The sequence below is a fragment of the Peromyscus leucopus genome, chromosome 1 (genome assembly GCF_004664715.2).
Source record: "Peromyscus leucopus breed LL Stock chromosome 1, UCI_PerLeu_2.1, whole genome shotgun sequence".
NCBI classification, from domain to species: domain Eukaryota; kingdom Metazoa; phylum Chordata; class Mammalia; order Rodentia; family Cricetidae; genus Peromyscus; species Peromyscus leucopus.
In genome coordinates this window covers 79325490-79353142 of record NC_051063.1, presented here as the reverse complement: position 1 = coordinate 79353142, position 27653 = coordinate 79325490, and the positions used below count along the sequence as shown (strand labels likewise).

The window sequence follows — 27653 nt, the reverse complement described above, 5'->3', positions numbered from 1 at the left end:
GCGTCGCATGTAAATAAGGGGCGCCGGACGGCGTAGGAAGCCGGGCGAGGTCCAGCGCGCAGGAAAACCCCGCGCAGCGCAGCGCGTGGAGCCTGAGCGCACAGGTAGGAATGGGCGGTGGGGAAGGCTCAGGACCAGCCAGAGGTGGCCGCAGAACCGAGCAGGGCTGGGGCCAGAGTCCGCGGATCCTCGGGTGGGCGTGGGGCTGCCGGGCTCCCCTCCCTGCCAGGGTCTCCTGCCGTCGGGCGCGCGGGTCGAAAGCAGGTAGGTGGACCACCCACCCGCTGGTACCCAGGCGGTCTCCGCAGTCCCCACCGGGACGCTAAGAGGATCTTCTAGAAGCCGGGACTGCCTAGCTCCTCCCAGGTTCCGGTTCAGTAACCCAGGAACCTGAGTATTTATTGTGGCAAATTGGACGTTGTATAAGCCAGCCAGTCTGAGGTTCAGAGCCTGTCCCGAAACCAGCATTCCTGGTCCCTGCTTTTCCCCAGTCCTCTGGGAGGTGTGGGGCCCACTGTGGCCTTCCCCTTACAGGTGGTTTTTGGAAGTCGAGGGGTATTTGCTGAGACATTTCTCAGGCTGATGGAGAAACTGAGGCTTGGGATATATCTGGACAGAGAGAATAATGAGATTCCACAGTCCTGGCAAGGCCTCTTAGGAATCAGCTAGAGGAGCCCTGACCGCTTTGGGGGACACTGAGGCAGAGATGGGAGGTGACCAGTATGCCGTCCTTTGTTCTCCAACTCATCCGCGCTCGTTGGCTGTTTTAGGCTCTCCCCTCTGAGGGAAGAACACACAAGACAAGGTTAAGCTATAATGGGCAAGACACCTCTTCCTGGGGAAACGCAATCCCCGAGCCAGTTTGGGGTGTGGGAGAGCACTTGGCAGGTTGAGAATCAGAGGCAAGAGAAGGCATGCTGAGCTGTGGGTACAGCATGGGCAAAGGCTAGAAGGTAGGGAAGCTCACTATGCCACCTAGCTAACTTAGGACAGCCAGATATGTGGGAAGGTAGTGCTGCTGGAGGTCCTGGGTACCCTGCCGGAGGGCGTGGGTAAGTCACAGGCAGATTCCTGGGCTTGGCCCTGCTCCTGGATCTTCAGGGCAGGGGTGGGGAAACCCGAGTGAGTTGTCCAGATGACCACACACTGGTAATTGGGCAAAGTTGTGATCATCTGAGGGTTTGCAGTATCGGGCTGTGCTATGAAGTGCTGGGGTCTTCTACAGAGCCATCCCAGCCTGGGGAAGGCCGGGCGGCCAGGGAGGCTGTCCCTGAGGAAGGCACAATGGCCTGCTGTTACACTTGGGGACAAACGAAGAGAATGCTTGTCCTCATCCACACTGCACCCTACTTTGCTGCCTTTGGGGCCTGGGGTGGGGACCCAGCTGGGGTACACATTCACACTTGGTATATGTAGTAAGAAGCTTGTCATGATCCCCGTGGCCCAGGAAGTCTGCTTGAGAAGTGAGGCTTGGAGGTTGAAAGCCAGAGCTTCTGACCCAGCAAAGGCTTGATTTGTGTCTTGCGTGCTCCAAGCTCAGTCTCTGTTGTGAAGTTCTGAGGACACTCAGAGCACTGTGGTGAGAGTAGATGAGGTCATTTATGCCCCACTCAGGAGTGCGCCTAGGCGCAGCAGGTGCTAAGGATTAAGTGAACAGATCTCTATTGTTACCCGCAAGGATCCGTTTGGCGAAGCGAGAATACTGACATTCAGTTATGTGTGCAGGGACTCTGCTGGGGGTCCGCATTGGAGAGTGACAGAGGCAGGGGCCGGAGACACCCCCCCCCCCCCGGCACTGCACTGTGCCTGGGTCTGCCGTGACAGGACACTCTTGAGTATTCCTCAGTTGAACCTCTGAGGTCAGTCTGGCTGTGTCTGACTGGATGTCCACTTCTGGGCTGGTATATCTGCATGAGGCTTGCCTGGGTGGGCACAGACTCACCTGACTCGGTCAGACAAACAGCATGGATCGGGGCATCTTTGGGGCATCTTTGGAGTCCAATATTCTGGTTCTCTGAGCCTGAGGCAGGGGGCAGGGGTAGAACTGAAGAGGGGCGTGGGGGGGGGGGAGAGCCTCAGATCTGACCTTGCTGCTCCTATCTGTGTGATCTCGGAAAAGTCACTCCACCTCCCATTTGTCGGAGGTGTCTGGGATGAGGATGGTCCTGAAATGGCGTTTCTAAACCATTGCTCATGGAAGGGCAAGGCAGCTGATTGTCTTCTCCCACTTAGGGGGACATGCTTTACCAAGCTGCCCCTGGCACTTTGCTCTGAGGGACCAGGTGTGCCAGGTGCTGTATCAGGACAGACATGGGGTGTTTGACAAAGTCCTTGTCGTTTAGACTCCCCGAGAGGAAGAGACTCTCACACCGGATCCACAGCCCTGCTCCACTGTGCTGAAGAGTAATCAGGGCCCCTCCATGGCACCACGCTTGCAACTGATTGACGGGCGATGCCAACCCTGTTGGGTCCTGAGTAGCATCTCCTACACACCATTAGAGATGGCGTGTCTAAGCTCCTGGGGTTTCACAGGCACCACCAGTCAGTGACAGGGCCAGGCAGGGGTCCTGCAGAAAAAAAAAATGGGAGCAACAGAGGTCAGCAGGAGTCTCTTGGAGAGGTGACACAGGACTTCCTGTGGCCTGTGGGCTGCGAGTACAGTTCAGTCTCTTGAGCATAGCACGTCTTTCTAAGAAGCGCTCATGTCAGGCAGTTCCAGGTGCTGCCACCACTGACTCACGCTGCCTCTGGGGCCCACAGCTTCTTGGAGGCAGCAAAGCTTCAAGTGGGGGCCCCAGCTGAGGGACTCCTGCTTGAGTGGGCATTGCGAAGGGAAAAAGTGGGTTTCATGGGGTTGGTGGGAAGATTGGGGGGCGGGGGTCCATACTCCTACGTGTTGGGTGTCAACCAAAAGGTCAGGGTCAAAACCCCAAGTGACCCAGCAGTAGAGGCCCCCAGGAAGCTGACAGTCCCGAGGAGAAGGTGACTCTAAGGAGTTGGCTTTGGAGTTGAGATCCCAAGTAGGAAAGAGCAGGTGCCAAGGCTCTGGGCACGGAGCAGGCTCCTTGAGGAAGCAGTGGGTCTGATGGGATTGAGGGAGCGGGGAGGGGCAGGAGTAGAAGTCAGGGGAGGTGGGAGGAGCCAGCCAGCCACCTGTATTACCTTAGTTTGTTTAAGCCTGGCAGGCAAGGGTCTGTCAGACACTCAAGTTTTCTGGATGAAGTGGCAAAGAAGTTCAGTAACTTGTTTAGGGTCACACAGCAAGCCTCCCGTCTCTACCACATGCAGCTAAGGTCAGCTTTTTACTTGGCTGTGCCCAATAATCTTGTGAACGCTGCCAGGCCTCCACCCAATCAGTCTGCAGATTGTTGTTAGATGAGCCCCTTCCCCACAGTCCCAGGGAGTGAGGAAGGTGGGGGGGGCAAGTATATAAGTGCATGTTGGGTTGAGCTCCTGTCCCCAAGGGAGAAAATAGGCTGGTGTAGAGACCTGCCAGGGAACACTGTGATACCAGTCACCCACAAGCCTACGTGCTTAACCTCTGTTCAAGCTCCCTGGTGGAGGAGGAGAGTTTATAAGAACAAGATTGTCTTGGTTGGATCCGGGAAACATCGTTTACTGGTCCGTTTTGGAGAACTTGGGCGGCCTGAGGTTTCCTAGGGCAGCCAGAGGGGTGTTCCGCCTTTTCAAATGAGGAAGTGAGACCCAGGGAGGAGAGCCATGGCCATGGCCATGGCCATGGACTGGATATCCTTCCAACCAGCAGAGTTACAGTCTCCTATCCACTTGCCTCTGGAACAGCATGGTGCTACCGCATTGCTCTGGGGATGACCACAGATGACCACTGAGACCAGCTTTCCAGGAACCTCAAGTTCTTGGCCCTGGTTCAGCTCCCTTGGAGGTACTGACCATCCTTCCCCTCCAGCCCAAGGTTCCTCTAGTACGGCTGTTCAGCTACAATTATTCTAAGTGTTCCTTCTACCTTTGCTGACTCTTGAGTTCAGTCTGGCTTTGGCTTTGACTTGGTTGGAGTCCTTTTTAAAGCCTTTTTAGTCGAAGCTGAGGGAGACCGTCACCTCCTTGTATCTGGAGCGTGTCCTATGTCCATGGTGTCTGCGGCCATAGTTAATGAGAGGCAGCAGCCCCCTTGGCATTTGTAATGGTTGGGCTGAGGGAGCCTCTATCTTTCTCTTCAGTGTTTCTTCCCATCTGAAATGAATCGTTGGAGGCTACAGTTGTTTTCAGTCTTTCTTGTTTTCCAGTATACTTCTGGCTAAATAAGTCTGTGCTGTCGTCTGTCTGTCTGTCTGTCTGTCACTGCTGGAGAGGTGCTAATTTCTTCTTGTTTCTGCTTCGGGAGCTGTTTGGAAGTGGTTGTGTGCTTTTGGAGTGTTTTTGCGATGGGTGGCGTTTTCTGTTATCTCTGCTGCTGGATGCTAAATCTGGTCCTTCAGGCTGCTGTGGTAGAATCATGTGGCTTCTGTCTCAATGGTGGGGAATTTCTTGGTCTTTTAAAAAGGATTTTTCTGACCATTTTTTTTTCTGGACATTCTGATGTGTTTGAAAGGATGTATGTGTATGTGTGCAAATGTACATGTGCATGAAGTCCGGCGTCTTCCTGGATCGCTATCTACCTTGAATGCACAGCTGGTTTATCCCCCAGAGTTTGCTAATGGTGTTTGTCTCGCTAGCCAGCTTGACTTGGGGATACCCTGTCTCTGTTTTCCTAGTGTTGAGAGTAGAGGTGGCTTGCTACACCCACCCGTCATCTACATAGGTGCTGGGGATCCAAATTCTTGACCTCTCGGTTGCCCAGCAGACACTGTAACCACCGAGCTACCTCCCCAACCCCAGTGATCGATGTGTTTGATGTTCACCACATACACCTGTGATCTCAGCACTTGGTCGGCTGAGGCAGGAGGATCCTGAATTCAAGGTCAACCTGGAGGACATAACAAGTGACCCTATGTATTTTTTTTTTTTTTTTTTTTTTTTTTTGGTTTTTTCGAGATAGGGTTTCTCTGTGTAGCTTTGCGCCTTTTTCCTGGAGCTCACTTGGTAGCCCAGGCTGGCCTCGAACTCACAAAGATCCGCCTGCCTCTGCCTCCCAAGTGCTGGGATTAAAGGCGTGCGCCACCACGCCCGGCTCCCTATGTATTTTTAAAGTGTATGTTTTCTATGCAGAGTGAAGTCCTGGAAGACACGTCTGTCAGAGTGAGCCCACTAACCACACCAGCTGTTTTCTGTGTGCTCTGCTCCCTAACTCAGCGCTCTCCTTCAGTGTCTGCTGGTCTCAGCCTAGCTTCTGAAGCGGTGTAGTCAGATGCGCATCGAGCAGGCGCAGCAGACTCTGGATGTCCACCTTCCCTCTCTCCATGTGAAGCAGCCTGAGCTCTTCCCTGCCACATTTGAAGTGTCCTTCTCCCCGGGCAGTTGCTCCATGTCTGCCACACTTGCTTTTTCTCTGGTGACTTCATGCCTGTTTGCTGCTAGGGGACTAGCACTCCGGTCTGCTCAGGAACCAGGATTCTGAGCGTATTGCTTTCCTGTTCATAGAGTGGGATACAGCCTGCCCTGCCTGTCTCCGGCCGGGGTGGGGGGTGGGGGGGTAGCTCCGTGCGTGGTAGAGCGCTTGCCTCGAATGTGTGCTTATGGGCCTGGATTCAGTCCCTAGCACCATGGGGAAGAAAATGCGATACTGAAGAAAGCAGGCATTGCGGACCTAGCGTACATGGCGTGCATCCTCCGGCGCAAAGCTCCTTGGCTGGTATTTCAGACAGCGAGGCCGGCACAGGCGAAGGCCCGATAGCGGGAAAGCACCTGGCCAGGATGAATGTTGTGAGACGGCGGCCTACGACTCCAGTCTGGCCGCCTCCTCTTTCGTGGATATGAGGCATGGACCTGGAGGGATTTTCGGTTGAGAGTTGGCACAGAACTGGCAAAGCTCAGAGAATGGAAAGGGATGGTTAGACAGTGGAGGGTAAACTGAGCAAGGAGTAGGCTTGCCCGTGGTGGTAGAGGTGTGGTGGGGAGGGCGGTGCCGGGGGAGGAGGGTGGGAAGTGAGGGAGACGGTGTAGGGACTGCCCAAGGCATACTTGTTGACCTGGGTGGCAGGGGAGGGTGTGGACTTAAAAGGACAACTCTTCGGCTCCTCACCTGCCTAGTGAGGGCTCTAGAAGTTCTCTGGCACCTGGATGAGCAGGTGAGGAGGCCTCGCCAACCCACCTCCCTTCCCATCACCCTGGTGGCATGGTAATGGTCACAGGGACAGGGAGGGTGGACTCTCCCTGGTGCCAGTTCTAGAATGGTCCTGGGGACCCCTTCTGCCATTCTTTTCCTCTTGCTGGGTTATCCCAGCTTCTCAGGTCACTGAACACCACTAACGATGGTGGCCACATGGGGACGACGGGCTTAATTGAGTTGCTTAGGAGTTATTTCATTATTGTTGGACATAGGGCCAGGCACAGGCTAGGCAGTGCTCTGTTCACAGATGCGGAGAGCCGACTACTGGTCTCTCCAGGTCATCGTAGGGGGGCCTGCGGGTCTCAGGCACCGTGGGGTGACTGTGGAGTGGAGGGGACCTGTGTGAATGCTTGAAGAACCTAGCTAACACTAAAGGGTCCTAAGGACCCCACAGGCCAAAGTATTTGTTGATCCCACAGTAGACTGACGCCAGAGACTCATCTTTTTTCTTCACTCTGCCTATTTCTATGAGATAACGCTCAGGATGGAGATCAGGCTGGCCTTGAACTGCTGCTGTCTTGGGCTGTCCTCATGGCTGGCTGCAGGGCACCCCCCCCCATGGCCTTTCTGTCAGCTCTCTGAAAACAAAGCCCTGGCTAGTAGTACAGCCTGCCCCTCCACAGCAGGTCTGCTAACCTCTTCAGTCCCCCATCTCCTGAGGACATACGTGGTCCTGGCTTCTCGTCCTGAGACCCATGTCTGTCCATCGTGTCCTCCGCCCGCGCCGTGTGGCATGGAATTGGAGATCTGGTCCTCCTGAGCCTGTCTTCCACAGCGGGAAGGACGCGTGGGCCTCTGAGCCCTCTCCCTGCCGCCGTGGTAGCGATCACTTTTAAAGTCTCCGGCTTTTCTCAGTGGATAGAAGTAAGCCTTCCTCGCTTCTCCATAAGCTCTGTCCCAGGCCACGGTCAGTGTCTTGGCTTCCTCGAACCTGCTCACTAAGGCACTTACGTCAACCTGTTCCTACTTCCCAGAGGAGGAGACTGAATTCTGACCTCGGCCTGCAGGTCTTGGGCGGTCAGGGTGGGGCTGCACTTTGTCCCAGAGCCTTGACCTATATCTTAGGCGCTCTAGGGTCCTTGCCCACGTGGGAGGCCCCCTGTGCCAGGGTTGAGACAGCAGGAAAAATGCAGACAAGCGTGCCCCTTGCCCTCACCACACCTGTCTGGCGCACCTGTGTCCAGTGTCTCCTACTGTGGGTGTGGGGGAGGGGCACAAAGTCCCAGCCACCACGAGACACGTTTTCTGTGGAAGGCTGTGAAAACAATGGCAGAGCCTGAATTTTGGTTCCACCACTTCCGGCTACCTCTCCGCCAGACACTGGACCAAGAATTACGCAGTCAGAGTTCAAATCCATAGCCACAGTAGTCACCAGCTGTGCGTCCTGAGGCAGGTTCAGAACCTCTCTGGGCCCAGGTTGCTCCATCTCTAAGAAAGGGCTGATAACACCTGGATTGACAGTCTTCTCAGTTGGTGTCAGAGTTCAGTGGGTCCCCGAGAGGGAGGGAAGCTGCACCCCGCTGTCGAGAGGTGGAAGGATGAGGGGACATGCAGGGGTGATGGTGCTGGCTACTGCAGATCTCTGGAAGCAGACAGAATGTAATCAAGTGCTCAGGAGCCAGGCATCCGGTTTCTGGAGCAGTAAGTAATGACCACAGTGGAGTTGATCACAGCTCGCTGGCCACAGCCCAGAGCCCTGCGTAGGCCAGAGATGGAAAATTCTAGCAGAGGAGGGGGCCTCATGGGTCACCGTGGAAGCCCTCCGTACCCACTGCAGATGTCCCAGCAGGGTGTTGGGAATGCAGCGACAGCCCCAGCTGCTGGGGAGCAGCGATGCAGCTCGTCACAGAGCTGCCACCAGCGCAGCAGATGCAGCACGTCACAGAGCCGCCACCAGCGCAGCAGATGCAGCACGTCACAGAGCCACCACCAGTGCAGCAGATGCAGCACGTCACAGAGCCGCCACCAGTGCAGCAGATGCAGCTCGTCACAGAGCTGGCACCAGTGCAGCAGATGCAGCATGTCACAGAGCTGGCACCAGTGCAGCAGATGCAGCATGTCACAGAGCTGCCACCAGTGCAGCAGATGCAGCTCGTCACAGAGCTGGCACCAGTGCAGCAGATGCAGCACGTCACAGAGCTGCCACCAGCGTTCTGGAGGAAAGGGCTGGGCAGGGACGGTCAGCCTGAGTGGAGGCTGAAAGCAGCTGGGCCTAGGTGCTCTCTGGCTTCCAGAATTTTCCATACGATGGGCTTCAGGGATCCTGGTTGGAGTTGCCTGAAGGCCTCCCCAAGGACACTGTTGGCCTCGTGTGTGTTCACAGCTGTCAAATAGCGCTTAGCATTTGGTGAATCTGTCCTCACGAGAGTTCCCCTGTCCACAAAGGGGGCCCAGGGGGCCCAGCCACCCCTGTCTCTTCTGGAGGAGGCTCTACTCACTGCACAGCCTCCTGGGTTTTAGCGTCCATCTCCTCAGGACTCTCAAGCTCTCTCCAAGTCACGAGAATGTTCTGCTCCTGGGGCCAGTGGCTCCTTGGACTCGCGTCCACAGTTCATGCTATTCCTGTGGGCTCTTCCGTGGCAGGGTGCCCAAGCACAGGCTCCTCTGTACCGGTCATCAGGTGTCACTGGCCCTGCTCTTTATCCAACTCCAACGGGGCCTGCTTCTCTTCCTTCTTTAGAGTCCTCAGTGGCTCCCTATTGGCCCCAGACAGTCCTGGAGTCTCCGGCCTGGTAGACAGTGCTGCCGCCTGGGCCTGCCCTTATTGCCAACCACACCACAGCTCCATCCGAGCGCTCAGCTGCAGGCAGGAAGCTCCAGCCCCTCCCTGGTGTCTGGTGGGTTAGTCACCTTCCTTACCTCCAGGCCTCCTTGAGAGTTTTCAGAATCTGTGTCCTGGGCTTAGGAATTGGTCTGCGCTCACAGGGAGCTTGGAAAGCTGACTCTTGGCTCAGAGATCTGCCTGCTTTTGCCTTCCGATGCTGGGATTAAAGGTATGGGCCACCGCACCCGACCTTTGTGTTAGCAATTCTTGATGGTGAGGTCTTCAGTCTTTCTTCCTGCATCATCCCCTCCTCCCTCGAGGGAGCCCTGGGACCTCTTGCTGGCACCTGCGCGGTGGGCAGCTGCCTGGCCTCACTTTTGCCCCTGACTCCTAGGTCCTGCACACTGCCAGCCACAGGATCATTCCTAAAATTTCACGTTTGCTTAAAACTCTCCGGTATCGTCTCATCTCACTCTGGCACTTGTTAAAAGAATCAGATAGTGAGACCAGCTGGTGGTGTATGCCTCCAGCCGCTCAAGAGGTTTGACAAGGATCACAAGTTCAAAGCCTGTCTGGGCTACAGAATGAACTTCAAAGCCAGACTCGGTCATATAGTAAGGCCCTGTCTCAAAATAGACACAACACACACACACACACACACACACACACACACACACACACACACGGTTGGGCAGTAGCTCAGATCAGATGTAGCTCAGCGTGCGTCAGACCTTGGGTTCAATCCCCTGTACCGAGAAAGAGCAATAAAGGAGCTGAACAGCGATATTTAGAACTGTAGGAGGTGGTGCATGGTGAATGCTTTCAAGTCCTCGTGACCAGAAAGGGTACACAGGAAAGCAGGTGGCATCTACGGGCTTTACTGGCTGCTTCTCACTCCAGTGACAGCAGGGGCAGCTGTGCCAGCCCCTCCCGGGCTGAGCCAGCACAGACAGGAGCCCTGGCTTGCCCTGCCTCCCCGTCCGAGGTGGGGCTGCTGACGTGGCCACCATTTCTGGGAACCCCAGTGGCTGCTGCCTGGGAGCAGTGTGTCCTTGGCCCCCAGCCAGCCCAGCCCAGCCGTCTTGAAGTTGGGAGGAAGCCGCAGGCCTACTTAGACAGGAATCTTGGGTCAGTCACTTCAGAAGGCACCCCAGCCCCTTGACCTCGGCTTCCCCTGCACGTGCGGCTTGTCACACTGCCATCTGCCCCACATTTGCACTGTGTTTCAAGAGGCAGCAAGGTGGTCAAGCCCACGGGTTGCGGGTTTCATTCTGGGACCACGGCAGGAGTCCTACCCATTCCCACTTCAGTGTCCTTGCCTGTGGAATGAGAGGCTAATGGCACCCGCCTCGTGGGGCGTCTGGGACATAAGCTGGGGGAGTCGTCAGCATCCCATACAGCCGTCTGGGCAGAGGCTTGGCCCAAGGTCTGTGTTCGGATTGTTGGATTTGTTCCTGCCTAATCCTCACCGCTCACCCGCTAGCACACAGTCACCGAACACACACTACATAATATGCCAGGCAGTGTTCTGGGGACCAGGGACAAATGAGTGATGATAGAGACACAAACCAGTCTTCTCATGTCTAGCACTTATGGAGACAGACTCACAATAGCTCTGGTGACACAGACATGATTTAAATGACCAGTTCCCTTTCTTTTTCAGGGAGGGGGTTGAGAGTCTCACTGTGTTGTGCTGACTGCTCTTGAACTTAGAATCCCCCTGCCTCTGCCTCCCAGAATGGGATTATGGGCACTCGCTGCCATGCCTGGCCGCAGGTTATCCCCATACAGCTCCATTTCTCAAATCAGGAGCATCTTAAGGGGGTTCCACATCTTCCTGCTGTCCTAGCTTCTATGGTAAACTATTTGGATGCTTGGACTATTTTTCTCAAAGAAGTGTCACACTGGCTGGCAGGATCTGTATATTAAAGCTATGAACTCTTTGTTGCTTGCTCTCGTCTTTTTCTTGTTTTCATTTTTCCCTCTTGCCTGGCTGGGGATGGAACTTAGGGCCCTCTGTAGGTTCTGGCATGGCTTTACCGCCGAGCCACATCCTCAGCACCCCTCTTTCTCCAGTCAGGTCTCTCTCTCTCCACCATCCCTGTGCTGAGGACGGAGACTTTTTTGCTTAGCTTCCCTTGTCCGGGTGGAGGTTTGTGCCAGGCTGAGGCTGGGGTGATTGCTCAGTGGTAACAGGGCCGGGAGAGCCCTCAGCACAGGGGGAGGGCCAGACGGGGTTCACAGGAGTGTTTCTGGGCTGTCAATGAGAAGGGAGCTGGTAGCCACTGCTCAGAGGGCCCTGGAGGCTTGTGGGGCCTCGGGAGGGTGAGTAGAGTCTTCCAAGTCATGTCACAAGGGACTTGGAGTTGTTTGTTTTTTTTTCTGCCTCCTCAAATTTAAACTTTGTTTTCAGATAATTGAAGCTTTAATGCAGTTTTAAAAATAACAGAGAAACAGCGAGGGCCCTTAAAAGCCCTCTGTCGTCCCAGTGTTGATCTTGCACGCATATGCGTACTCGAGAGTGTGTGTGTGTGTGTGTGTGTGTGTGTGTGTGTGTGTGTGTGTGTGCATGTGTGGGCATGGGCACCTGCGCATACGCCAAAGGTTGATGTGAGTGTCTTCCTCTCTCACTTTCATCTTCTTTTAATGATTTATTATTTATTTTATTTGCTGTGGATGATTATCTTGCCTGACTATATGTCTGTGTATTTCATGCATGCTGGTGTCCTTGGAGGCCAAAGAGGGCACTGAGTTCCTCGGAACTGGAATCTCAGAAGGTTGTACGTCGCCATGTGGATGCTGGGAACCAGACCCAGGCTCTCTGCTCTCAGTGCTGAGCCATCTCTCCAGCCCTTTTGTTGTTGTTGTTGTTTTGTTTGTTTTTCAAGACAGAGTTTCTCTGTGTAGCCCTGGTTGTCCTGGAACTCGCTCTGTAGACCAGGCTGGCCTCGAACTCACCGAGTGCTGGGATTAAAGGCACCTGTAGCCCATCTTTTTTTTTGAGACGGGGTCTGTAATAATAGTAACGGCCTTGAGCTCACACATTAAGCTAGATAGACTGTGGCCATTGAGCTACGGGGAATGGCTTCCCCTCACCCCGAGAACCAGGGTTACAGACCCACACTGCGAGATCTTACATGGGTCCTGGAGACCTGAACTCAGGTCCTTCTAATTGTGCAGCAAGCACTTGACCCACTTTCCTCGGCTCCTCCCTGGGTTGCTTTCTTAACGCATCCCCAGAGTCACAGCCCAAGCACTGGCCCCATTGGTCCCTAGAGCTGCAGCCCAGCGTCCCATCGCCTTCGGCGCTTGCTCATGTTGAGGCTTGTGTGACTATCACACAAGCCTATGGGCCACAGTGGAGACCCAGGCCCTCGCTCAGCACAGGGGTCCACGTGTATCTCCTTCACCCGCAGTCTTGGGCCCCCTTCCAACCCTCATGGCCTGAGGACCCATTCCTAACATGTGATTTCTACAGTGGTGTGTAGGAGTCTCCTGTCCCTCTCCTGTCTCGGGCGCCTGGACTTGACTCTCGGGCAGGCTGCTCTGAGGCGCCTGTGGTCTGTGGCCCACGTGGAGCCGGGCAGGTCTGGGCTGTTGAGGGGAATAGCAGTCCCTGGCCTTGTTCCTCATTTAGGAATGGCTCTGGCCCCATCCACATCAACAACAAGATGGCTCCAGACATCTTGCAGTTCCAGAATGAGCTTTCAAAACCCCACCTATCAAAGACCCTTGATGGATGTCACACCTAAAGGGGTTGCCTTTGCTACTGAGTCCACACTTGCGGCTCCAGGAGCCCCTAAAGTGGAATGAAACGTTAAGTGTATGTACCTTGCCTAAAGAGGGTTTGGCTTGCACTCTCTTTAGTGACCCCTCAAAGAAGGACTTGGGCTTCTAGAAAGTGGCTAATAGCAGGGCCTCCACCATGAGAGGCAAATTCAAATCCTAGGGCTTCTCCGGCTGTGCAATCTCAGGCAAGTCACTCAACCTCCCTGTTCCTTCATCGGAAAAGGAGGGAATTGACAGTACCTCCTTGATAAGGCTGTTTTGAGTGGGAATTGGGGAGAGGTAGAAGAAAAGTCTGGAGCAAATAGCTGCTTAAGTGAATGCTGAGGCTGCAGCTGGCAGAGCTTTCCAGGTCCTCCGGGACATCAGGTCATCATCGTGTTCCTCTCCAAGAGATGCACAGGCTCACTTGGGTCACCTCCCTTGTCCTGTGTCTCAGTCTCTGTTAATAGGAGCCATGAAGACCATTGTTCCTAAGCAGCTGCTGCGCCGTTGGCCAGCTGTGAAGCCCTTGGCCTTTCCACAGCGAAGCCAGGCGTCAGCCCTTCACAACAGGCTGTTCCCATTTGAAGTCGACAAGCGTGAGGGTCAGTTTTCTTGGCTGAATTTATTTCACTGTTGGAGCTCAGACGCAGATGGACCTGGCTTCTGGCTTTGGATCTGCCTCCTTGAGGGTTCTAGGGCTGTGTAGCCCAGGTTGGACTTGAAGTCATGATCCTCCCGCTTCAGCCTGCCAGGGGCTGGCATCTCGTCCTCTCCAGGCTGGGTTTCCTGTGTCTTGCCCTGTCCCCTCATTCTTGGAGCGCTCCCTTAAGCTCGTCTGTCGTTCACCGTCCTAAAGTTGTCCGTTTCTCTCTGGAGCTCCAGGTCCCTCGGTGTGGAACTGCAGAGTCCCATGTCACGGCAGGTTACGATGGACTGGTGTGAGAGGGCAGCCCCTAGGGTTGCAATGGAGCTGAAGAAATCCAGGGCCTAGGGGCGTAGTAGCTGTCGTGTTGACACACCCTGAGTGCTGCAGGTGCAAGCTCATGGAGCACAGTGACATTAGGAATTCACACTCGGTGGCAGTGCGGACACATCTCTGCCTTCCAGAGCTCACCGCACCACCGGGACAGTGTCCGGCAGGGTGGTGGATGGCGTGAGCCTTTCTTCGGTGGCTGGAACTGGATGCAAGTGTGACTGACTGGGTGTCCACCTTGTGTCTTGCTTCCTGTGTGTGACTCTGCCAGGCCCAGCCTGCCAGGTCCGTGCAGCAGAAGGAGGCAGAACCCAGAAGCTGAAGAACCCTGCTGCGGGGGGTCACAGCTGCTCAGGGGCAAAGTGGGCCTGGGGCTGCAAACTTAGATATGACCCTGAGATAGAGAAGCAAGCAGGAGGGGACCCTGGGGACCAACCCACCGCTGCTGGGAGGAGAAGGGCACAGGCCCACAGCTTCCCCCTCGCAGCGCTTTCCTCCCCCCCTTCCCCTCCTCTTCGTCCTCCCATCCACCCCCGCCCCCACCCCACCCCTGTTTCCTTTCTTTCCTTCTGCTTTGAGCTTCTCCCTCCACCGCCAGCGCCAGCGTGGACCCAGGGCCTGCCATGTGGTCAGGCAAGCGCTAAGCTGCCCCAGCCCCTGAGCACTCCTGGATCTGGGGTCTTCATGTCATTTCCCTCCCTGGGACCACCCCCACCCCAGCCTGGGTCGCCTTTATCACTCAGCCAGTTGAAGCACTTCCAGGCTGTTCCAGCTGCAGTGTGGGCCCTGCTGGTTTTATCTGTTCCCTGGGACTGTCCATAGATGGGCACTTATCACAGAGGGATGCTCAGGCACTGTGTGCAGCTTGCTCGCGTTCACGGCTGGTTTGGGAGGGAGCCAGGGTTTGAACTTGAGAAAGTCGTGGATGTATGCCACCGCTCTTCTGGGACAGTTGAACAGTGGTGTGGTCTCTGGCTCTGTGTGGAGAGGACACAGAGACATGGGGGAGAGAGGCCATGCCACAAGTGACATGAGCCCCACTGAACCCAGATCAGCACTCACCCACTCTTTTCTCCTGCAGGCATCTTTTCATCCCCAATGGGGTGGCTTTGCCCCAAGTTCCTGTCCTCTGTGAGCTGTCTGATTTTGCTGTGGGTGGCTGGCTCTGGTAAGTTACCACCTCTCATTTATTCATCAATCATTAATGACATGTCAAGGTCCTGAGGTTCATTAATGAACACAACAAAGCCCTTATGGAGATTATGTGGTCTCGGGAGGGGACAGCTAATGACAAATGTCCTGACTAGTTATCTGCATTGACACTAATTCACATTGAAAATTGAGGTTGTCCTGGAGATGTGTAGGAAATACTTGGAGTTATATGGCAGAGGTCATCAAAAGATGGTGAGAAAACTCAGAGCTGAGTCAGGAGGCCTGAGGGCCGGGTGGAGACGGGGAAATGCAGTTTAAAGCGGGGTGCTCAAGGATGTTCTCTCAAGGGACAGTGGGTCCAACTTGAAGGAAGGCAGGGGACGGCATGCCGGTGTCTGCAGGTGTGTCTCTGGTGAGGCCCCCGGCAGAGCCTACCTGGCATATGTGTGGAGGATGGCACACACATGTTACAGGGCCACTGAGTCAGAGGAGCTGGGAGGACCTGAACTGAGGACTTGGCAGTCCAGTGAAGACCAGGGTGGAGGGGAGGTCTGGGAAGAAAAGAGGATTCTGGATCGACCTAGAAGGTCGCTGTGAGGACACATGGGAACTGACTTCAAGGTTTTTCACCCCTGTGGCCAGGTGTGGCTTACACCTGTCAGCTCAGCACTTGGGAGACTGAGGCAGGAGGATTTTGAGTTTGAGGCCAGCTTGGGCTACATAATAAGGCTTAGGCCAGCCTGAGGTAACTATAGAGACACGGTAAGAAAAAAAAACCCAAAAAACAAATGGACTCACAAATTCTGCCCCAAGCCCAGACAAGGGCAGACTGTTCTGTGTGATGGGCAAGGCCAGAGCAGCTGTGAGTGGAGGCGTGGGGTCAGAAGGTCAGAGTTTTGTTTGCTGTGTGGGCACTTGCTCCATGGCAGGCCACACCTACTGGCATGTACATTGTGACTGTCTGGAACGTGGCCATGAAGGGCCTGGGTCAGAAAGCTCCTGAGGCTCCCAGATACTAGTCAGAGTACCCCATAGTTAGCAAACCCCCACAATCGCTGGCTGTACCGCAGCCCCCTGGTCTCTGAATTATTGGCAGGGAGCTGACAGATAAGTGCCTGTCCCCTCCTCCTGCCCTCCTTCAGTCTCTTCTGTTGACTAAGCATCTTAGACACCAACGGACAAGAGCCTGAGCGGCACAGAGCAGGGCCACCCTCTTGCCTCAGTGGATAAGGGGTAAGGGAAGGAGATGTGGGGAGTGGGCGGCAGCTCTACAGGACACCACCTCTTCCTCTGTGGGTGTTTCTGAGGTGGAGTGGCGCGCGGTGTGTGTGTGTGTGTGTGTGTGTGTGTGTGTGTGTGTGTGTGTGTCACACACACACCCCACTCCACCTCAGAAGCATGCACGCAGGCATGAGTTCTTGGTCCTGTTTGCACTGGCCTCCCTCTTACCTTGGTGGTGGAAGGCCCTTGCCATGATTCCACCACTCAGGCCATCTTGTCTTTGCAGGGGGCATTAAGCTCCTGGGTCAGCCCACCTGCTTCTCGGACTACATCCGCAATTCCACCTGTGAGTGGCCGCTGGATAGCGCTGTCGACTGCAGATCTCAGCTCCACCTGTTGTACTGGCTGGACTTCGAGTTCTCTGAGTAAGGAGAGTAGGGAGACGGTGCCCAGAGGTCTGCCCAGGCCTTTGCTGCTCTAGGCAGGCGCCAGGATGTGTTGTGCTGTGTGACAACTTACGGGGTGGTGTCTGAGGTGGAGCCGAGTCTGGGATGAGGGATCCTGTGTGATACTACAATGTAGCTGAGCTTGGAGCTTGGTGGTGCAGACCTATAGCCGAGCAACTTGGGAGGCTGAGGTAGGAGGGTCACAAGTTCAAGGCCCACCTGGGCAACTTAGTGAGATCCTGTCGCAAAATTAAACATGGCAAAGGGCTGAGGATGTAGCTCAGGGGTGGAGTGCTTTCTGAGGGATGATCCTGAGCTCAGTTGCCCACACCCCACCCCCACCCCACCCCCACCCACAGGGTACAGGACACTGAGGGACTCTGGTCCACTGTCACTGGACCATGTGGCTGGAATATTCGACTAGACCAGCACTTCTTTTGCACCTGAATGTTAGCAAGGGCTAGAGCTAGAGCCTGTCTCAAAAAAAATCACAAATGAGGTTGGCAGGATGGCTCAGCTGAAAAGCCTAATGGCTTGTGCTGAATCCCCAGGGTTCCACATGTTAGGCAGAGAGAACCATGGAAGTCTGGTGATCCCTGAGTACACTTAGCCCTGGAGCAGGACTTGGTAGAGTTTGTCGTGAGGGTAGATGGCAGGGTGTACAAGCATTGTGTCCAGGCTTGTTCTGGACCATTCCCTAGCACCCAGGTGCCCTGTGAACATTGTGCCTAGGACAAAACTAAGTCCACAGACCTAGTACTCCAAAGACACAGTCACAGCCCTAATGCCTACGGGATGACCCTCCACCCTCCTGTTGCCTTAAGACAAGTGAGCTGTGCTTTTGTCCACTGGCTCAGACCAGACACTGGCAAACTATGGACCTCAGGTCAGTTGGCCACTCCTTATCTTTTTGGTTTTGTTTGTTTGATTTTTGAGACAGGATCTCTCTGTGTAGCCCTGGCTCTCCTGGAACTCACTATGTAGACCATCCTGGGCTCAGACTCACCGAGAGCTGCCTACCTCTGCCTATGCTGGAATTAAAGGCGTATGCTACCAGAGCAGGCAGACTGCTGTTTTTATGAATAAAGTTTTATTAGCATGCAACACCTCATTAATGTGCATCTTGTCTGTGGCTGCTTTGGGGCTGAATCAGCAATTTGTTGTGTTGACAGCAACTATATTGTCTTCAAAAGCCTTCAATTTCCTGTCTGGCCTTTCCCCCTGGCCCATGAGATGTAGGTAGCCTGTTGGCAGAATTATGCTGGTGTGTACAGGACAGGAGCCTGTGGGAGGTGTGCTGGGGCTTAGCACAGTCCACTGTAGACCGAGGGATGCTGGGACACCTTGAATTTCTTAATGTTCTCAAGCTAAGGCCTGGGACTGAGGTCTATAGCCAGAGCAACAGGGGAGTGTCCAGAATGAGGTGGGACAGGGCTGTGGCCAGCAAGATGCTAACCCCAAGTCAGGTGCCAGCCCGGTCCTGGCTGCTTAGGTCTTCCTGCCAGGTGGGTGGGAAGCTGGTGACCATGGGAAGTTCCCTAATTCAGCCTGTGTCTGCAGAAACCACACATGCATCCCAGAGAACAGTGCCAGCACCACATGTGTGTGCCACATGTCCACAGATGAACCAGTCCAGACAGACATCTACAAGATGGTCCTAAAGACTAAGGGGCGATTGCTGTGGTATGGCTCCTTCAGGCCCAGCAGCAATGGTAAGTAAGGCCTGGCTGGCTGGCTGGGTGCCATGTGCAGGGTGGTGGGGTGCACACTGGCAGGAGGTCAGCTGCTGGTTTGTCATACAGCCTTGACTATGGAAGGTCTGCAGCAATCCTTAGCATGAGCTTGTTCCCACGTAGTTTTATCTGTATCACTGAGGACGGAACCCAGGACTTCACAGGTGCTAGGCAAACGCTCTGCCGCTGAGCCGCACATCTCCACGCAGGCGTAGTTGAAACAGGAATCCAAAGCAAGAATTTGCTGCTGGGTGACCTGGGTGACATGACTTATGGGAACCTCACCTTGCAAAAGAGATTGAGTGCCCTCTTCTTGTAGAACAGAGCAGGCAGGCAGCCTGCCTTAGGTCACACAGCGTCTCAGTACCAGGGGCAGAATTGAAGAGCACATCTCCCCAAGATCGCAGGGCTTTCTGTCTGTGGTTAGAACTGCTGCTCAGACCACTGGGGGCCCACAAGTTATTAGATTAGAATTGACCCATGAATGAGTTTAAAGTCATTTTCGCATTGACTTGAACATACACGCGACAGCTGTGGTTTCACGGATGTGGCGACGTAAGAAGTGACGAAACTAGCTCCCGTAATCTCAGCACTCAGGAGTCAGGAAGGAGGGTCAGGCGCTGGAGGCCAGCCTCCCCTCGGAAAGAAGACGAGATGAAGTTGTTAGTCGGAACATTAAAGCAAAATAGATCTCGGGGCTCAAGCCCCTCACGCAGGCACCCTTTCTCCCCAGTGAAGCCCCTGGCTCCAGACAACCTCACAGTCCACACCAATGTCTCCAATGCATGGCTGCTGACATGGAGCAACCCGTACCCATCGAAGAACACCTTGTACAAGGAGCTCATCTACATGGTCAACATCTCCAGAGTGGACAACCCCGAGGAAGTAAGTGGGTGCCATGGGTCCCTGCTGTTGCCTAGGGACGGGGCTGGGAAGGAAGGCTCCATCTTTGGAGTAGGGAGCTTGGGAGGTGCTGTGGGGTAGGACAGTGAACGAGAGAGCTCACGCCTTGCCAGGCTCTGCCCCAGGCTCGTCTTTCCCCTTCCTGGTCCTCCATTTTCAGTGTGTAGCTGCGTTGGCCCGTTTTCTATCACTAAGATAAAGTACTGAGATAATCAGCTTTACGAGGCAAGGTTTATTTGAGTGCACCATTTCCTAGAGATCAGTCTGTGGTCACGTGGCCCCATCACTCTGGGCTAGTGTTGAAGCAAGCACTGTGGCCAGGGTGGAGCAAAGCCACGCCCCTCACGGTGGCCAGGAGGCAGAGGCGCACACAAGCCTGCACCCACTGTCCTAAAGTCTCCTAAGAACATGCCCCGTGACCACCTTCCTCACACTAGATGCCACCATCTCGCAGTAGCTCCACTCCAGGGACCAAGCCTCTACCACGTGGACCCCAGGAAACATTCTGGATCCAGACCGTAGTGTCGGGAAGAGGACGGACCTCTCCCTACCCTCTGAACTGTTAGTGAAGGGCTTTGAGCCACACCTGCTTCCCAGAAGGGGACACACGAGGTTATTGGAGGCAGAGTGGTCACTTCAGGCTGGGCATACTCCCGGTCACTTTTGCACGCTTTTCTGTGCCATTCATGGTGACCTGTCTTCTGCACCTGGGTAGCATCACAGCTCCTGGCCGAACACACATTGATGTCTAATAGTAGAGTTGAGCTGGGTGTGGTGGCACATGCCTGTAACCACAGCTCTCAGGAGACTGAGGAGGGGGTGGGGAGTTCTAGACTAGCTCGGGCTACGTAGACCTTTCAAACAACAACAACAAATAAATAATCCAAAACATTTCCTGCACAAGAAGGTGTCATCAGGTAGGTCCCTGCTTCAGAAGCAGGTGGGGGGCATTGCCTGCCACCCACGTCCTCCTACCTCTCCTTCCTAGCATTCCCAGCAGTGGGATGACCTCCAGAAACCAAGGCGTGACCCTGCCGAGGTCACTTACTCAAGGTCATTTGGTTTAGCCTTAGTTTACAGTGTGTTCAAACTCAGTTTAATCCATTTGTCCGGATAATGGTTGCTATCACGGCTAATCCTGGGAGGAGCCAGGGGAGGGCTGGTCCCCTCTATTTCATTCTGTGGTGGCAGCGATGTGGGAATGGTCACATGCCCAGCTTGGAGGGGTCCTTCAGGACAGCAGTCAGGCTGGGAACCAGCACACATCCCCGCCAGCTGTCCGCTCATACGCCCTTCTCTACTGACAGTTCATAATCCATAACGTGACCTACATGGAACCCAGGCTGCTCCTCCCAACCATGACCCTGAAGTCGGGGGTGAACTACAGGGCGCGGGTGAGGGTCTTGGCCCAGAGCTTCAGTGGCACGTGGAGTGAATGGAGTCCTAGCATCATCATGTACAACCGTGAGTATCAACGCCCTGGGCTGTGAGGGTCTCTATAACCATGTGTGCTCTCTAGTCCTGAATTCCCTCTTCCTGACCCTCAGGGTTTTCAGTCCTGGAATGCCTCTAACCGTACAACCCCCCCCATGGATGTGGTATAGTGGTCAGGGGCTGTGGAAGCAAATAGGCCCACAATTCCATGGTGGTCACTGTTTAGTCCATTGTGAAACAGTGTCGGCCCGAGTCCTTGTATCCAGCACAAGGGGGCTGCACAGTCAGGGCTGGGGAAGGTGAGGAGGCTGGCACAGTGGTACTGCTGAGGGGGCGGGAGAGCTTGTACAGAGTGGGCACAATAGATGGCACACGTTTTCCCAGCCAACACTGACCCGCTGTGACTGAAGGAGCTTGGGGTTCCAGCAGTGCAGCAGAGCTGACGTGCGTCACAAACAGGCGATGGTTCTGTGCCACGCGAGTGAGAGGACCTGAGCCTGAGTCCCCAGAACCCTTGTACAAGCCTGGCGCAGTGCAGTGCTGTGTGTGTGTGTGTGTGTGTGTGTGTGTGTGTGTGTGTGTGTGTGTGTGTGTAATCCTGATGGGAATTAGGAGACAGCAGACCTCAGGAGCTGGTGGCCAGCGGGCCTGTGTAGACGGCGGTGAAAACAGACCCATCTCCAACAATGTGAAAGGCCAGGACTGACATACGTGTGCCGTGGCTCACACACTCCTGCACTCAGACCCTAACACACACACGTCATGAACAAAAGATTAAAAACTGATGAAAAAACAAAAATGTAAGCAAAGAAACCAGGGAGAGCCAGATGATGGCAGGTGCCAGGAAGGAAGGGAGGCAGAGTGGAGGAGATGGTGGGAGACGGTGCCAGAGACATCTTCTCAGAGTCAGTGAACAAGAGAGCCTGTGCTCACGCTGAGTGTGTGGCCTTTTAAATCCCATGGCCTTCATAGCCTGTGAGAAAAGGATGTTTCTAAGCCCACTGAGCAGATAAGAACCCCCAAGGGAATCACCAACTTGCCCACCCCCCGGGCTGCTCATTGAGGACTTGATAGAGACAGGCTTTGAACTGAGGCCCTCCCACATGTCAGTGAGCTTGACCTCTGAGCTTTGGGAAGCCAAGAGCAACAGCTTTCCGGCTGTAGTCATCTGGACTTGGATGGGGGACAGTGAGGACGTGGGTGTAAGAGGAAGAGTTGAGGAAGAGTTGAGGGAGGGCTGCCTGCAGCCAGGTAACTGAGGGTCCCAGGGGAACCCCAAGTGAGTGGAGGCAGACTGCACACGGCCCAGGGCGGGCTTCCGGCTCATGGCTGTCCTTCACCTTGCAGACTTCCCCCTGCCCCTGGAGCAGCGCCTCCCACTGGGGGTCGGCATCTCCTGCGCCTGCATCTTCTTCTTCTGCCTGTTGTGCTACGTCAGCATCATCAAGTGAGTTTCTGCTTTGGCTGGCGCCTCAAGCTGGCCCTTCTGGTGTGCCAGGTCTGGGTATCCTGCTTATCTGTCCTGGCTGCCATAATACACCGTCACGCAATGGCCACTGTGCTGCCAGACACAAGGATGGCAGGGTCCCCGGTCCAAAGTCTGCCTCTCAGGGCAGGTCACCCAGTGGCTGGGTGGTTTTTCACAGTGATTGTGCTCTGGTGGAGAGAGCCGGGGGAGGAGGGGGTGGGTAGTGATGGTGGGTGCTCTGGAGGGAAAGAACTGGCTGGGGCTGGGGAGGGAATCTTTCTTTGACATAAAGGAAATGGAGCTGTCTCTGGCCCCTCTCGGTACTCACAGCATTGGGCCTGGGGTGGGAGCAGAGGAATTTGAGCAGATGGTGTGAATGTAGTAGGATGTGAGTGAGGCCTAGTGATAGTGCTTGCTGGTTGGTGGCTGGCGAGCTGCCCAGAACCTGAGCTCTTCTGTAGGCTCAGAGTGACTTTGAGACCAAAACCTCCAGGGGAGCCTGGGCAGAGCTGGGAGATGGGCAAGATCTATTTCTGGTGAGTTCTGCCTTGGAATCTTAGGCCTAGGGCCATGTTCTTCGTGAAATGAGATTAGAAGTAACTGAGGATTGGTACCAGGGAGCTGCCCACACTTGGCTGAGTCTTCGGGGAATGCCAGGTCCTCTCTGTGACTTGCCTTTCATGCCCAAGTCACCCTGAACTAGGCACTGCTGCTCTGAGCCTCAGTTTCTCTCTACCTTGTTGCCCTTCCCTTCCTCCCACCCCATGACCCTGCACTATTGTTGGAGGCTTTTGCTTTTTTTTGGGGGGGGGGGCTGCCACCCAGCTCCCAAATAAATCACACATAGAGGCTTATACTTAATTATGAATGCCTGGCCTTAGCTTGACTTAGTGTCTTGCCAGCTTTCCTTAAATTATCCCCACTAATTTTGCCTCTGGGCTTTTCCTTTTCTATTCCTGTATACCTTTGTTTCTTACTCCATGGCTTGCTATGTAGCTGGGTGGCTGGTCCCTGGAGTCCTCCTCCTTCTCTCGATCTTTCTTCATTTCTCTTTCTATCTATTCTCTCTGCCTCCCAGCCCCGCCTATCCTTTCTCCTGCCTTGCTATTGGCCAGTTCTTTATTAGACCATCAGGTGTTTTAGACAGACACAGTAACACAGCTTCACAGAGTTAAACAAATGCAGCAGAAACAAAAGGAACACACCATAAAATAATAGTTGGCTGCACTGCACGCAGCGGCCTGCAGCTCTCAGAGGCACATGACATGTTCTTGGCCATGTCCCCACCCTGAAAGTTCTGTCTCTTGACTTTTCCTGGGCTATTCCTGACACTTCCAGGCCGGCTTCTCTCTCCCATTTTCCTCTCTACACCTCTACACTGTTATGTTTTTATTTTTTAAATGTTTTGGAACCCAGGGCCTCACACATCCCACTCTATTCCTGATCTCCACCCTGGCCTTCTACTTAGTTTTTGCCTCAAGACAAGGTCTTAAGAAGTTGTCCAGGCTGGTCTCGAACTCACTTCAGCCCAAGAGGGCCTTGAACTCTTGACTCTTCCTGCCCAGGCTCCTCTTGAGTGGCTGGGACGATACCCAATCACCATGCCTGGCTGTGGTCTTTGCTCGTGGTGAACGAGCACCATGTGACCGTGTCTGCGTAGGCTTCTTGTTTCTCTTCAAAGCGACCCACAGGGGCTTTGCCTGGCTCTTTGTCTACCTTGATCCCTGTGGCCCTGGCCTGGCACAGGGATGGATGCATAGTAGGTGCTCAGCAGATACTGTGGGAAGATGGTGGAGAGAGAGCCACTGGTGCCAGGCAGTCCAGGAAGAGAAGGAGAGCCTACTTCTCCATGGCTCCTGGCCTCTCGGGCTTGTTAACGCCAGCATGGCAAATGCTCCTGCTGCTCCCAAGAAGCGACTGTTGGGGGAGCGGGATCCTTGCTGTGTAGCCTGGGTCTTTGCTGCTACAGAGACTGCCATAGTGTGAGCCTTCAGAGCAGCTCTGACAGCACCACGCTCGCCCTGGGCCCCTCTCCCCAGTTAGAATGGCCACGGTGATAGAAGAAATCATCCTCAGCAGGTTAGGACCAAGACTGTCGTTCCGTATCCAAAATGGAGTCTGTGTGGCCTCCGTGCCCTGGGAGGAGTGCTTGCCAGGATGCTTGCAAGAGCACCTTGGCCACTGTTCATTCAGAGACCGACCCACTTCCTTTCCACCCTCAGGATTAAGAAGGCGTGGTGGGACCAGATTCCCACCCCAGCGTGCAGTCCCCTGGTGGCCATCATCATTCAGGACTCACAGGTAGGAGGATGCGAGTGTTCCGTGGTGGGACTCCCAGCCATGGGTAGGGTGGGGGCAAGGAGCAAACCACGGGGACTCCAGAGCCAAGGAGGGTAGTGCTTGAGTGCTAAGACACCACACAGTGGACAGTAGTGAAGCCCACACCCTTGTCCATGTGGGCCCAATATTATTTCTGCCATGTTGTGCTGGTCGCAGCGAGTACTATGGCCAGGTCAGAGTCAAGGATGGGACAGGGGAGCCAGAGTGTCTGAAACCATTTGCCATGCCCAGTGCACTTTCATTCATTTGGGGTGGGGGTGAGGGGTTAAAGCTCCCAGAGCTCTGTGGGGTCTGTGTGGACCTCAGCTGTCCAGGGACAGTTGGCTGTCCGTGAAGATATCGAACCTTCTGTAGCTGGGTTGGACTGGCAGGCAGCACCCTCCTCTCTCATTGACTCTCTGTTTTAGGTGCCCCTGTGGGAAAAGCAGACCCGAAGCCGCGAGTCAACCAAGTGCCCGTATGTATCTGAACTTGAACTTGGGTTGTAGCTTTTGTGGATTTGGGAAGTGTGGTAGTTACCTGGCTGATAGCGGGGTCATTTCTCCCTCTCTGCCATCCACACAGTGGCCTTTTTTCTAAGGGTGGCAGGAGGTAATTGTGGGTGGCTGCAGTGAAAACAGACTGGGTATTGACTATAAAGTCAGAAGTCGTGTCTATAACACCCCAATATCAATACAGGGTGATCCCATGCAGGTTTTATTCCACGAGTAGGAGTTTTTCGAGTGTGGCGAAACTGAACCCTAAGTTTTATTTCTGCAGACGCTGGAAGACTTGTCTGGCCAAGCTGCTGCCCTGCTTGCTGGAGCATGGCGTGAAGAAGGAGGCAGAGTCCCCGAAGGCTGCCAAAACTGGGCCTCTCCAGAGTCCTGAGAAGGCAGCCTGGCGTCCTGTGGAGGTCAGCAAGACCGTCCTCTGGCCAGAGAATGTCAATGTCAGTGTGATACGCTGTATGGGGCTGTTTGAGGCCCCAGTAGAGACCGAGGAGGAAGAAGAGGAGATGGCCAAGGGGGACGTGAGCGTGTTACCTGAGAACAGTGCAGGTGGCTTCCAGGAGGGTCAGGCAGACATCATGGCCCGGCTCACTGAGAACCTGTTTTCAGACTTGCTGGAGGCTGAGGATGGGGTCATTGGCCAGCCCAGTCTGGGGCAGTCATGCTCCCCTCTGCCTTCAGAAAGTGGGCAAGCTTCTGTGGCCTGCGACCGCTTCCCCATGGGGTCCAAGGAGGCCACATGCCAGGCCACGGGGCAGTCTTCACACCTGGGCCCTCCTTCGGGCAGCCCAGCCCACGGTGCAGCTGACCCGGCCTGCACACAGGTGCCACTTGTCGTCACAGACAATCCTGCCTACCGTAGTTTTAGTGACTTCTGTAGCCAGCCCCCACCTCCTGGAGAGCTGGCCTCCGAACAGCAGCAGGCTGGCCACCTGGAAGAAGGGGACCCTCCACGCCCAGCTGACCCCCCTTCTTCCAGCCCACCTGTGCACCAAGGGGACAGCTGGGAGCAGATCCTTCACCTGAGTGTCCTGCAGCATGGGGCAGCTAGCCCTGCCCCAGCCCCTACTAGTGGCTACCGGGAGTTTGCGCAGGCAGTGAAGCAGGGTGCCACCCAGGACTCCCGGGCACCTTGCTTTGGGCCCAGCGGCACTGCCGGTTACAAGGCTTTCTCTAGCCTGCTCGGCAGCAGTGAGGTCTGTGCAGACACGGCAGGACCCGGGACTGACAGTGGGCACGGAGGCTACAAGCCGTTCCAGAACCCTGTTCCTAACCAGTCCCCTCACCCCATGCCCTTATTCACCTTCGGACTGGACATGGAGTTGCCACCCAACCCTCTGAACTCAGTCCCACCCAGCAGCACCCCAGAATGCCTTGGCCTGGAACTGGGACTCAAAGGAGGTGACAGGCTGAAGGCCCCTCCTCCTGCGGATCCAGTGCCCAAGCCCTTCGGGGATGACTTGGGCCTTGGCATTGTCTACTCGTCCCTCACCTGCCACCTCTGTGGCCACCTCAAGCAGCACCACAGCCAGGAGGAAGGTGGCCAGATCCACGTGGTTGCTAGCCCCTGCTGTGGCTGCTGTTGCGGGGACAGGTCACCGTCCCCAGGGAGCCTCTCAGGGGCTTTAGAACCCTGTCCTGGGGAGATGCCACCAGACGCCAGCCTCACCCCAGCACCCAGGACACCTTCAAACTTGTCAGTGGAGGGCAAGACCCCTGGTCACGCTCCTTTTTCCAGCCAGACCACCGAGGTGTCTGCCGGCTCCCTGGGCATGGCCGTTTCTTAGGTGAGCGAGGGTGATGGCGTCGCTGAGGTCTGCACGGGGGCCAGGGTTCATCCAAGCCAGGGATGTGCCTTCCGGGAGACAGCCCAGCTAGCTGGCAGGCTTCCCAGGAATCCAGAGAATGGTGAATTGAAGATGTGAACTTAGCCTGACCCTGGGGCTCGGAGCCTGGCTGCCTCCCCACCACTGGCCGGGGCTCTCCTCTCACAAGGGACTCACAAGGGCTCGGTGTGCTATGTCTCACAACAGTGTTGAGGGTCCTAAACCCTCTGCTCTCCCAGCTGTTGCTGCCCTACCTGCTCAGGCCCATTTTTCCCCCCTACCATAGAGATCTGTTGCCCAGGGCTCACAGCGGCCCTGGCATAGCTGCTTCACTCTCCTTGAGCTGGAAGCGGAGCCTAGACACAGCTGCCTGGCGGTGACTTGGGAGGCCCTAAAATTGGGTGGAAATTGTTGGTTCAGGGAGGCCAGTAAGAATGGGCCCCAAGGTGGCCATTCACTGAACAGCTACTGCGGGTTGAGGCTGGAGGCAGAATCCGCCGCCCCAGCTGACTCAGAGCAACAGGGCTACCAGATGTTTCTCAAGTAGCCACAGTCACTGCCGGTTGCCCACACGTGACCTGCAGCCAGGGCTCCTGGAATGTGGAAGTGGAGATTCCCCCCAAACAGATGCAACTGCCCCGTGGTGGGTCCCAGTGGACACCACTGCTGGCAGTCAAGGCGAGACCACAAGGGAAAGGAGGCTGTTTGTGGTTGGTGGCCGAGTGGTGGGGGCAGCAGGCGACGGGCTGCAGTCTGACTGCGTTCTGGAAACATGGGGCCAGACTGAGCAGCGTCTGTGTGTCTACCTTTGCGACTGCTAATGTGTTTGTGAGGAGGGCAGGCCAGGCCACGTGGAGCTTTACATCAATAAAGACTCTAGCTTGTCA

The 27653-nt window shown here is 55.2% G+C and overlaps 1 protein-coding gene across 3 annotated transcripts; it reads left to right on the top strand.

Moving 5' to 3' along the window:
• Il4r (interleukin 4 receptor) lies at positions 1-27653 on the top strand. Of its 3 annotated transcripts, none has more exons than XM_028867903.2 (10): positions 1-104; positions 14834-14920; positions 16412-16550; positions 18132-18283; positions 19038-19189; positions 20515-20671; positions 21989-22088; positions 24332-24410; positions 24857-24906; positions 25209-27653. In XM_028867903.2, the coding sequence occupies exons 2-10, from the start codon at positions 14851-14853 to the stop codon at positions 26725-26727; spliced, it is 2418 nt and encodes an 805-aa protein (XP_028723736.1). In that variant the 5' UTR covers positions 1-104; positions 14834-14850; the 3' UTR covers positions 26728-27653. The 3 variants fall into 3 exon arrangements, with proteins under 3 accessions (XP_028723736.1, XP_037066712.1, XP_037066718.1); XM_037210817.1 differs by lacking the exon at positions 1-104 and adding an exon at positions 144-264; XM_037210823.1 differs by lacking the exon at positions 1-104 and adding an exon at positions 3760-3901.